Genomic DNA, 13,012 nt, shown 5'->3' with positions numbered 1-13,012 from the left:
CACACACACACACACACACACACACACGATGCGCAAAACTCTGCATTTGAACAGTCCATAACAAATACTTAAACTAGTAACAAAACAGTAGCTGATTCAGAAGCGCCGGATTGTCATAGCAAAGTCAGAATTACTTCCTCTCCTAGGTTCACGAAACGGTCATCTATAAAATGCATTGCTGTTCTGTTGTAAGTGATCTTAAAGATTCCTAAATGCATCTACTTTCGGAAGGCCAAATAAAGTGCTTTTGCTTTCGCACTGAAACACACAGCGTCTCCCTGACATGCTGCTTCAACACTAACTGCGGTTACTGAAACCACGCCTTCTTTCTTTGCGTGCACATTTGGGCTGCATTATACAAATATTTCCACATAGTGAGGTAGATATGTGGGGGCGTGTTAGAACGAGCTGTTTTAGGGGGGCGTGGCAGAGTCTTAACTTTGATAAAGAATATCTCTTTGGTTTTGAGACTTTAGTCTTTGCAACTTCAGGGATCTTATCTATGCACAATCAGCTTGTAACACTCCAAAGAGAAAGGAAAACTTGAAATCGCATCATATGACCCCTTTAAAACCGTAAACCTAAAATGTTGCTACCGTATTTTTTACTGTAAATTTTACTGAATTTATTTTACAGTGCACATACATCAATGTATGAGGAGTGTAGAGAGACTGACAATAGGAAAACAAAGATATTTTAGGCAATTTAGAAGTCCTGGTCATGTCCGGGAAAAGAGGATGTATGGTCAACCTATTTTATTCACTGTAGGCATATCAGAGACTATCTGCCTCAAGGGCTGTGTGCTTTAGCAAGTGAATTTGATCTATAAATGATCTAATTGAGACAAATGTTGACTATAAATATATTCAATTAAGTTCTGAACAGTGTTTGCATTTTTACTATGCATTTTTCTGCCCACATAGAGTGCTTCAAATCAATGTGTTTGATTTCAGTTAGTATGCTGTCTAGGTAGCAGTCTATTTAGCTCACTATGGATTGGAATAGTTCCACAGTCACCCATTAAGATGCTCATTTATCACTTTAAATGCTTTCTTTGAACAACTCAGCTTTGGTTAGAGTACAGAGCGAACCAGAGGAGTACTTAACTCTCCATTCCTGTTAATTTAAAACCAGCTGCTACATCACAGCTCTTTTCTTCTAACAGCAGCGTGTTTGATCCCAGCCGTTTTGAATTCTGTCGCTTGTTCTGTAGCTAAATTTTTCTGTGATTATGAAACAGAAATATTTACTCCACTTATTCCCTGAGTCTTTCTGCCTGTCCTCGTTCTTCAGGACTTTTACCCATGGAGATGGAGCGCATGTTGTTCATTAAGGCTCTCATTAACTGTCTAATTACACAATAAAACAATGCGCTGACATTTCTCCAGACCCGGCAACACAGCGTTCCATCATTATTTCAGATTGTTCGTCATTAATTGATTTCCTGCCCAGTCTGACCCTTGACTCACTGATTGGCTGCCGCTGAGAGAGAGACTGAGTGAAATTAGTGTGTTGTTGTTTCAAAAATGTGTTTTTAGAATCACTCATAAACCTTTGAATGGTAAAAGGTCTTAAAGGGGTCATCGGATGCAACATGCACTTTTACAAGTTGTTTCAACTGAAATGTGTTTTGGCAGTGTGTGTACACAACCACCCTATAATGATAAAAATCCACCCAGTGGTTGTTTTTAATCTACTAAAATTTTTATCCCTTTCTCAAATCGAGCCGATCTCAGATGCCTGTGTGACGTCACAAAAACAGGCCCCTCCCACGATAGTTTGATTGACAGTAGTGTTTCAGCACAGACTGGACTGGCGTCTTACCTTAGCTCCGCCCTGAGTGACTGTCATCAGTCCTCCATTGTTTCACCGCTGGAGCAGATGTAGACAAGAATGACTCCTAAGCGATTGAGGTGTTCTGTTGTTGGATGTAATAATGAACATAGCAGTCGTCATTTACTCCCTACATCTGAGCCGCTGAAGACGCAGTGAAGCACGTTTGTTTCTGAAGGGAATGCGCCCCCAATGCATAAATCTACATAAATGCGTCTATGTTCGCGCGAATCATTCGTGATCCAGCTTCACCTCCAGAAGAAGTGAGTGAAAGGTTTTTTAATGAATCTTTGCAAATCGCCTTTCCTAATAACGTGCTAGTTAGCAAGCTTCACAATGAATGCAGCTAAAGTAAACAGTCCCTCAGAGAGCGCCTAGGAAGAGAGGGGCGGGGTCAGCAGAGCTCATTAACATTTAAAGGAAAATGCTACAAAACGGCTTGCTCTGAAAAGAGCTGTTTTTGACAGAGTAAAAAAGGCGTTTTTATACTACCATTGAGAAATTTTAACCAAACTATGTTACAGACTTTTCATTAAGACCCTAAAGAATCATATCAACTTGTGGAAAATGGGCATCTGATGACCCCTTTAATATTTTTCAAGAAAGAATGGGTTTGAATGGATAATATCCAATGAATGGGAGCTTGAAGCAGACATTTAGATGTTTAAGCCCGAGACACCCTGCACGATTTTCAGCTGTCCCAGACGAAAGATTGGCGTCGTGAAACAATCGTGGGGATTTCTGTGATTGTGTCTCCTAATCGGTGGTCCTGTGTCGTACAGTGAGAGAGGTTCAAAGACAGCCGTCCCGGTCTTGCGACCAAAGATAGCCTACGATCATTTTCTGACAAGAGTCAGAAATTCAGCATGATCATCGCACAGTGTGTTTGCTGCTACAATCCACGTTTAAAGACCAGCCAATAAAAATGTGATATGGTGCTAAAACATAAAACAGCTTACCTCAAGCTCTTATTCCTTCCTCTTTCGCAGCTTCCACTTTTTTTCAGCACACATAAAAACTACAACTGTCAAAAAAAAAGTGTGATTCATCATACTCTTTTTGTTTACCCCTAGCGCATGCTGATGACGTTTTATTCTTCTATAGAAACGTGCATCGTAGAGTACGAGTCAACGTCATCATCGTATAGTCTACATGCATGTCGTACCCAAATTTATTAGGTCTATATATGTCACACAGTGTGATTTGCAAGGATCTTATAGGATGGATATGGATGTTTTATGTGGCTGCTTTGTTGCTCTGGTGGTTGCTAGATATGGCTTGGGTCCCTCCTTTAATATAAGTCTGTGAGATTCTTTTCATCCTTCTTTATTGTCCATCACGCAAAAAAAATCACAAGTCTAAAAGCTTAAAGTCAAAAGTTACTTTAAATCTAAAAAGCTTAAAGTAAAACCACACGTTCAAAATGTTAAAATTTAAAAAGCTGACATAATGCGACAGACATCAAATTCTTTTGAACAGATTCTACAACCATTTTATTATATATTTTATTATTTAAAAATGCTCAGGAAAATGAGTAAACAATAATTTTAGTATGTTAATATTTTAGTACTTTAATATTATTTATTCAGAGTTGTCTAAGTCTTTAAAAATAAGTGTAGAAATTTTTGAAACATATTGTTTATTTATATTAATTTATAACAAATTTTCCATCATATTTTTATATTCTCTCTCTTTCTCCCTCTCTCTATTTTCCCTCCTATTTTATAATCTAAAAGAAGTGCCATAATGCCACACTGAAAATTTATTTTTTTCATCAAGATAATTGGAGTACGTTTAACAAGAAAATATTATTTCAGTCTTTCTACTTCAAAAATGTCATGTTTAATTAAATGTTACTTGCCTTTTCTCTCTAATTACTTGTGAAAATAGTTTCAAAGCAAATCCTGCACCAATTTTTTTTCACACTGTGCATTGAAATGAGCATTAGTGTGTGCGTCTGTGTGTTTTTAATCTCAGTGTGGTGGCTGTGGCTCTGCCCTCCGCTGCCCCGCTCAGAGATCAGCGCTCTAATAAGCTGTTGGATTGTTTGGCCAAACTGTTTCCAGGAAGAAAAATAAGAGATCAAGGATTAAACGAAGCTTGAAGGTCTTATGATGCCTGTGGTTTGAATCAGACCGAAATCTCAGTCTAGCTGTCCCCTGTGTTCTAGTTAGTGCTGCTTGCTGTTAGTATAGCTCAGGGCTGAGCCCACCCAAATGACTGTCTTGCCCACCCAATCAGAATCAGATAAAGATTGCGTAAATGTTTTTTTATGTGTGTGCAGTGATTAAAACCACTCTGAAGCGGACTGTGTTTTGAGAAGTATAAGATAGATATGGAGACTGCCCCAACAATCATAAAATAACACCAGAAAATTGCAGCGTTTTATTAGTCTAATGCAAAGCGCGCTGAATTCACCTGGCTTCAGTCTGTTGCAGAAAAGCAGAGGCTGACAGCAAGCGAAAACAGGCAGAAATATTTGTGCGCTTTCACGGGGAGTTTGCGAGTTACAAGGAGTTTAATACATGAATATGTATCACTGAAATTACCTGAGCAGTTGAATTAATGTTCTATAATAACCCGCTCATTCAATAATGTTTATTCATTGCATGGACGGGGCAAGATAAGCGTTTAACTAGGCTAAACAGTTCAGTTGAAAGCTTACCCCTTTTGGCTTGCTGTTAATGCTGAATGTAAGAATGAAAACACTGAAATAAGATATTGTGTGATTAAAGGTGCATTCATCGTTACTATAGCAACAGTCGGCTTGACTGTAATATCCAGTGAAGCAAACTTTTCGACTTTTTTTTTAATTGAATTGAATTGAAAGCAGGTCGGTCATTTACGTGATTCGTGTAATTCGTAATTATTGTGACGACAAAAGCGTTTTCAACATTAGGAATACAACTGAAATTGAATGGGTGCATATTTTAAAATAAAAAATATTATTTGCAGTTCAGATTGATTACTTTTAAAAAAATCTAATTCTTCTTCTTGGCTTACAGTAGGGCTGTCATATAGGCCTGTACGTGCATTTTTAGATTTGACATTTTTAGTTGAAAACAATCACCAGTGTAGAAACCATGAAAAAAAATTTTTTGTTGTGAAAATGCATGATATTCTAGGCTGCCCATGAAAGCTTTTTTTCAGTGTACATAAATTCTAGTTATATATTTTTATTAGTATATATATTTTAAAATATGTCTGGATTTTTATTATTTTTTAATTCTGCATTTTAGCTTAATTTGTTTTAGTACATCAACTGAGAGATTAAATAAAACACGTTTTTTTATGTTTTATTGTTTCAGTTAAAGTTGATTTTATTTCAAGTAAGGTATTTAGGCATACTCGGCTCTGTGTGCACATGCAATATCTTACAGATGAACTCTTCACATGAACAAATCGTTGACAATATCTTCTGAAATTTCTTCAAAACTCTCAGTATTCACAACAGCCCAAACCTGCAGCATCTGTGCATTGCTCACATTGATGCAAATTCAATGCGGAGATTCATTAGCCATGAAAACATGGCCTGCCTCGAAGCGTTTGAGCAGTTCTGCATGAATATCTCATGAGCAGTCAGTGTGAATAGTGGCTTGGCTTGGGAGACTGAATTTATAGCCCGTTGGATCCATCCACGTTCAAAATAGAAGCCACACTATGGGCTCTAACCGCTCTCCTCTTTCTGGCGGAAATCTCTTTTGCACAGCTATAAAAGCTCATATGATGGATGAATAGAGTTGATGTTTAATATAATAACTCTCATGCTCATAAATGCTCAAGGATGTTAGCTCTAGCCAGCCAACTTGAGCATCCCAATAGACTTTAGCATGCAAACACCTGTGGTTTTCACAACACAATCTCATGGCAAGCTGTAAGTATTTTGCTATCTGGCGAAATGGTAGCTAATTCGCACAATCCCCAGTGACAGTTTGGGCTGGACCTTCATGCTTTTTTAAAATAAAAATGAAATGTTGTGATGGCTAATTGCAACAATATTTTTTATAGTGTACAAGAGCCAACCGTAGTTTCAAGCTAGAGTAGTACAGAAGCTAGAGCAAAAAAGTAGCATTGCATTTGTCTTCAGCTGTTTCTTACAGTTTGTAGAAGTGTAATCTGATGTGTTTAACTTGATTTAAATATATTAGATAATAATGATTGGAATATTTTCAGTTTGTTTAGATGTTAGCACACAAATCACATTTTAGGTTACCTGGTAAAGCATTTTTGTGCAAGAGAAGCTTGAAGAAAGTTGGATGCCTGGCTCCTAGACTTTGTTCCAGCAGGTCTGACTTTGTAAGGGTGAATAAACGTCTTGCGAATGAACAGGATTTTCCCCGTACGGTATTTGAAGCGTGCATCTGAGGTGAGGCTGCAGTTATTCTCCTGTGGCAAAAAATAATCGGCTGAAGTTTCAAATGAAATGATTTTGCTTTGCTGAACTTGATTGGCAGCCGCTGACACGGGCGGCTGTGCTCATCCAATCAAACGTCATGTTCCACCCACGTGTCTTGAGACATCTGTCAATCCCGGCAGAAACAAGCTTTGTGTGCAGGATGGGAAGGACGGCTAGTGTTGCCATGCTTCTGATGGATGGCATTATCTCCCAAACACAATCTTGTTATATTTTTTCATCTTAAATATTTCTATAACAGTTTGCATGCAGAAAATAACTGACTGTGTGGAATTAACTCTCTAGACAAATAGAGTAAGATCTCTTGTAGGGTAATTATTTTTAACTAAGACTCAAACCATAAAACAACATTTTTATTACTCAAAATAAATTAAACGTTATTAAAATAAAATGCAAACTTAAACTTACTTTACTTGGCTAGTTGCCAAAATAGTCAAGATAGTTTATGTAGTTTAACTTGATGTATGAAAATAAAAAAAATCATTTAAATAAAACTAATAAATACTGTATAGTTACTTAATATAATATTATAGTTATTACTTAAACTTTCACTAAAATTAAAGTGAAAACAAAAATCTTAAACATATTTTAAGCTAGTTGCCAAAGCAACAATTGTCATTTTTATTTAGTTACTAAAATAATTAAAGCTAATTAAACTAAAGCTATTAAAAATATACTACACTCTTAAAAATAAAGGTGCTTCAAAAGGTTCTTCAAGCGATGCCATAGAAGAACCATTTTTGGTTCCACAAAGAAGCATTCAGTCAAAGGTTCTTTAAAGAACCATCTCTTTCTTACCTTTTTATAATCTGAAGAACCTTCTTTCGCCACAAAGAACCTTTTGTGAAACAGAAAGGTTCTTCAGATGTTAAAGGTACTTTATGGAACCATTTAGACAAAAAGGTTCTTCTATGGCATCGTGAAGCACCTTTATTTTTAAGAGTGTATGTGGACAAAGTTATAAAAATAATACAAATAAAAAATAATAAAAAAAATTGACAAAAACAACAAAATTACTAACACTTTTCAATTTAAGTAAAAACAAAATATGTATAGACATCTTTTAAATTATATTAAAAATACAACTAAATTAAAACTAGTAAAAATGACAAAATTTCATAAAAACTCATATTAAAGTGAAAACTAAATAAAAAAATTGGAAATGAACAAATATTCAACAAAACATATTACCAAGAACTGCAATACTAAATAAATGATACTAAAATAACATTGATTGTTTTCATTTTAAATTGTTTCAACTTTTTTCCTAGATAGCAATCAGTATGTTTACATGGACAACAATACTCCGATTTTAATACGATTAAGACAATACTCTGATTAAGTACTCTGTACGCATCTAACCTCCGAACCACGCAGCAGATTCATTCTGAATGAATCTCTTCCCAAATCGTCCCTCCCCAACATTTTCGTCTCGTTTTTATTCGCTGATGAAAATGTCAATAAATATTCGTCATAAGTTTTTGTCATTCAAAAAGAGTTTTATCGTCTCGTTGTCGTCAGTGAAAAAAATGTTGTTGACGAAAATTATTTTGTCAACTAAATTAACACTGATGTGGAGTATTCCTATTTTAGTCGCATTATTTAAGTGTAGTAAAGACATGTACACACCTTAATCACATTATTACCGTCGTGTAGGACTTTTCACCGCATTTTGCAACAGGATACACACGCAGTGCTCAACCGTTTGACGGCAAACAAAAGAATGGTTTCAACAACGCCGTCGTCTGTTTGCACGTATAACATGACAAATAATTAACTGCACTTGAAGCTTTCGGTAAATTAAAAATTAAGCACCCAAAACATAATGAAGACGAACTATATGTTTATACATGAAATTCCGGAGGGGACGTTGGATGGCGTCACGTGGGGACGTAATGACGCATGCCATTAATCTATCTATGTACTGTAACATGTAAAACGGGAACATGAAAGGAATATTCTAAAAGCAACTCATGTAAACACCTTAATCGTAATATTGTCTTATTCAGAATAAGGTAAATAATTAGATTACTGATGTCCGTGTAAACGTAGTCATTGAGATTAAATTAAGAGCAAATAGAGGCTTGGCAGAAAAAGACCTAAGAAAGATGTCATTTAAGTCTCAAACTAATTGAGCAACCTTTGAAAAGTAGTACTACAAAAAAGTAGCCTTCTGATCTGACACAACTGAAATGTTAGTGTTTTATTTCGTGTTGGGTTCGATTGAGGTTTAAGTGTGTGATTTGCGATCAGGTGTGGGGTTGGGGTTTGGGTTTTCCTTTTTATCTGCAGGCAGCTGTCAAAATGTTGAGTGGAACATGTTAATCTTCCTGTGTGATTGCATTGACCCCAAAGCATCGATGGCATGCCGTCACTGTGTGATTGTCGTGGTGACAGCCGTCCAGCCGTCTTACTGGTGTGAAATCTCTTTCACGGTAGAAAACACTACCTGTGCCGGTGGACGCAGCTGCAGTTTGTGCTTCTGTAATGCCCACACATTTAACATATGAATGTCAGATAAATACAGTCTATGCAAATATGTGATAGTTACCCTGAGGGAAATTACCACAGGGTAACAAACTACCACACATAGCAGTCCCTATAGGATCACAGACAGATCAAATCAGTGTGGTAATGTTTCAACGCCATATCTGGGAGCAATGTGAACAAATCTCAAACCAATGAATCGACTGAATCTCTGACCTTTTAGCACTCATCAATAAATTGCTTTGCATCTTACCAGAGATTTCAATAATCTGACCTGTCATGTTGTGACCCCAGGACTGTATTATTTAAAAAGCATAACCATTCGTCATTCGTCCATTTAGCTGACTAATGCTTATAATTTTGCCTTTTTTTAATGATATAGTTTTTGCTCTCCATTAAAATGTCCTCAGACAGTCTAATTGTTTTAACAGACACATCAAGCACCAGAGAACATTTGAGTGGTTTGTCTTGAAAGTCTTTCCTGGAAGAGGGTTATTGAAGATGGATTTGATAAGACTAACAGCTTCAGTTAATCAATCGGCCTTAAAAGCTCAATTAATCAAGCTCAGTGGTACAAACATGAGCTTCTTACAGACACTTCAGAACATCTACAGCAAATAAAGATTTCAGTCAGTTTGCCATGAGAGAGTTTGAAGGTTTGTGGTTGGTAAGATTTTTAGGTAACGCTTTATTTTAAGGTGTCAGTTTTTACACGTTACATGTACTTACTATTATAATAACAATAAATGATGCATAATTGCATGCAAGTAACCCTAATCTCAAACCTAACCATATAGTAGTCAAATAATATTACTCAGTGCTTAAATGCACTGTAACAAGGGCACCTTAAAATAAAGTTTTAAAGTATTTTCTCTTATTCTCACTGTGGATGCATTTATTTGATCAAAAATACAATAAGAGCTGTAATATTGTGAAAAATTTATTAAATTCAAAATAACTGTTTTCTATTTGAAAATATTATTTATTCCTGTGATGCAATTCTGAATTTTCAGCATCATTACTCCAGTCTTCAGTGTCACATGATCCTTCAGAAATCATTCTGATATGCTGATTTGATTCTCAAGAAACATTTATTATTATTATCATTGAGTGGAAAATGTTAATCTTCCTGTGTGATTGCATTGACCCTAAAGCATCGATGGCACGTCGTCGCTGTGTGATTGTCATGGTGACAGCTGTCCAGCCGCCTCACTGGTGTGAAATCACTTTCACGGTAGAAAGCACTACCTGTGCCGGTGGACACAGGTGGGACGCAGCTGCAGTTTGTGCTTCTGTAATGCCCACACATTTAACATATGAATGTCAGATAAATACAGTCTATGCAAATATGTGATAGTTACCCTGAGGGAAATTACCACAGGGTAACAAACTACCACACATAGCAGTCCCTATAGGATCACAGACAGATCAAATCAGTGTGGTAATGTTTCAACGCCATATCTGGGAGCAATGTGAACAAATCTCAAACCAATGAATCGACTGAATCTCTGACCTTTTAGCACTCATCAATAAATTGCTTTGCATCTTACCAGAGATTTCAATAATCTGACCTGTCATGTTGTGACCCCAGGACTGTATTATTTAAAAAGCATAACCATTCGTCATTCGTCCATTTAGCTGACTAATGCTTATAATTTTGCCTTTTTTTAATGATATAGTTTTTGCTCTCCATTAAAATGTCCTCAGACAGTCTAATTGTTTTAACAGACACATCAAGCACCAGAGAACATTTGAGTGGTTTGTCTTGAAAGTCTTTCCTGGAAGAGGGTTATTGAAGATGGATTTGATAAGACTAACAGCTTCAGTTAATCAATCGGCCTTAAAAGCTCAATTAATCAAGCTCAGTTGTACAAACACAAGCTTCTGCAGACACTTCAGAACATCTACAGCAAATAAAGATTTCAGTCAGTTTGCCATGAGAGAGTTTGAAGGTTTGTGGTTGGTAAGATTTTTAGGTAACACTTTATTTTAAGGTGTCAGTTTTTACACGTTACATGTACTTACTATTATAATAACAATAAATGATGCATAATTGCATGCAAGTAACCCTAATCTCAAACCTAACCATATAGTAGTCAAATAATATTACTCAGTGCTTAAATGCACTGTAACAAGGGCACCTTAAAATACAGTTTTAAAGTATTTTCTCTTATTCTCACTGTGGATGCATTTATTTGATCAAAAATACAATAAGAGCTGTAATATTGTGAAAAATTTATTAAATTCAAAATAACTGTTTTCTATTTGAAAATATTATTTATTCCTGTGATGCAATTCTGAATTTTCAGCATCATTACTCCAGTCTTCAGTGTCACATGATCCTTCAGAAATCATTCTGATATGCTGATTTGATTCTCAAGAAACATTTATTATTATTATCACTGTTGAAATCAGTTGTGCTGCTTTATATTATTTTTAGGATTCTTGATGAATATAAAGTTCAAAAGTATAATTATTTTATTATAATAAATGTCTTTACTGTCACTTTTGATCAATTTAATGCGTCCTTGCTGATGCATTCGTTTTTTATGTATATAATGTAGAAGTAGTTTCATGTTTCTGCATTTCAGGATTTATGTTTTATGTTTTCAGGGAGGGAAATTTGATATTGATCTTTGTTTTGCACAATCAAGCACTGAATTTGTCACGCTGATGCTGGCTGGTGCTCGCAGATAATTGCTTTGTAAAATAAACAGCCATTCAGTTGTGTTTTAGAATTAATGTATGTGCATGTGCTTGTTTTGCAGATTACGATGTTTGGTAAAACAGTTGGAGAGAGGAGAGGCGTCTCTCGTGGACCTGAAGAAAAACCTGGAATATGCTGCCACTGTTTTGGAATCGGTCTATATTGAGGAAACAAGGTAAAGTGTGTGGGTTTTACACTGTTATTTTACTTTCCCACTCCCTGTTGCCAAAATATAAAATATAACCACAGGCAATCAAACTGAAATTATAAATGGGACTCAAAAAAAATGTATTGATTGTAATACAGCTGCAAACATATTGGCTTTCTCATGCTGTTTGCTATCAGTTGCAAAGTAACTGCTTGGACTACATTGTACATTTATGATGAATAATCATCTCCAGGCAGTTTTATTCTCTACACAAATGTTTGACTCCACTGCATTGCTCACAAAGCTGTAACAACGCATTATTCAGTCTTTCCGTGTCAGATGCTGATCCAGCTTTTCCACACAATCCCTAAATGGAGTCGTTGTAAAGGGAAAATTGCAAAATTGGTCCAGGATCAGTCTAATGGAGCCTTAAGCTATTCACTCATGCAGATAGAGGTCGATTCAATTAGCAGTTAAAGATCTGTGTGCTTCAACCTCAAGATTGTTAGATTGGTCTACGCTGCTGCTGTGTCCTTCAGCAAGATTTTCTGTTAAGGATGTAAATATTTTTAACCCTACCAAAATGGTAACATCAGGATTTTTATTTTTTATTTTTTTAATTTAAATAACAGTACCTTTGAAGTGCCATGCAAATGCAATGGTATATGAATATGATAATCATAGAGTCTGTGCCATTAATCATTTAATACCATAGTTCTTTACCATTGTGAGGGTGTTCAGGCTATTCTCTGGTTTAATGTGACCGAAAAAAAATTATTGTAAAATTAAGCCTATTAAGGGCTTTTAAGATTTTTTTGCATTGGGGCATTATCTTGAGAGCCTATTTTGTCTTATTTAGACGCAATAAATAATTTATTCTTTTTAACTTGTGCTAAATAGAATATTTCATAAAATGCATGTACGTATTTGTCATTTAATGAATATTATGTAATATTTTCACACACACACACACACACACTCACATATATTTATTTATATATATATATATATATATATGTATGTATATACACGGTATATTATTAGTATAGTATTTGTATTTGCTCTACTGCTAATTTATGCTGGTTTTAATTAAAACTTTATTTTATGTACATCTATATTTATTGAAGCCATTTTAAGTGCAGTGTAGTAAAACATTTTCAAGTCATGAGAATTACTATTTGGAATAATGGATATTAACAATACAAACAAACAAACAAAAAATAATTTAATTAAAATTAAATTAAATTAAATTTAAATTAAATTAAATTAAATTAAATTAAATTAAATTAAATTAAATTAAATTAAATTAAATTAAATTAAATTAAATTAAATTAAATTAAATTAAATTAAATTAAATTAAATTAAATTAAATTAAATTAAATTAAATTAAATTAAATTAAATTAAATTAAATTAAATTAAATT

At 34.9% G+C, this 13,012-nt stretch overlaps 1 protein-coding gene across 1 annotated transcript in view; it reads left to right on the top strand.

Annotated features, from left to right (window-relative positions):
• Positions 1-13,012, top strand: part of LOC107600252 (calcium/calmodulin-dependent 3',5'-cyclic nucleotide phosphodiesterase 1C-like) — an 88,379-nt gene that overhangs the window by 58,337 nt on the left and 17,030 nt on the right. Inside the window, exon 4 of the mRNA XM_016292096.1 lies at positions 11,503-11,616. Within this exon, the coding sequence (XP_016147582.1) occupies positions 11,503-11,616 (114 nt within the window). The remainder of the gene's footprint in view (positions 1-11,502; positions 11,617-13,012) is intronic.

Source organism: Sinocyclocheilus grahami, unplaced genomic scaffold (genome assembly GCF_001515645.1).
Source record: "Sinocyclocheilus grahami isolate Dianchi unplaced genomic scaffold, SAMN03320097.WGS_v1.1 scaffold280.1, whole genome shotgun sequence".
Taxonomy (NCBI): Eukaryota; Metazoa; Chordata; class Actinopteri; order Cypriniformes; family Cyprinidae; genus Sinocyclocheilus; species Sinocyclocheilus grahami.
The sequence above is the reverse complement of the archived record's forward strand: the minus strand, read 5'-3'. Positions and strand labels throughout refer to the sequence as shown.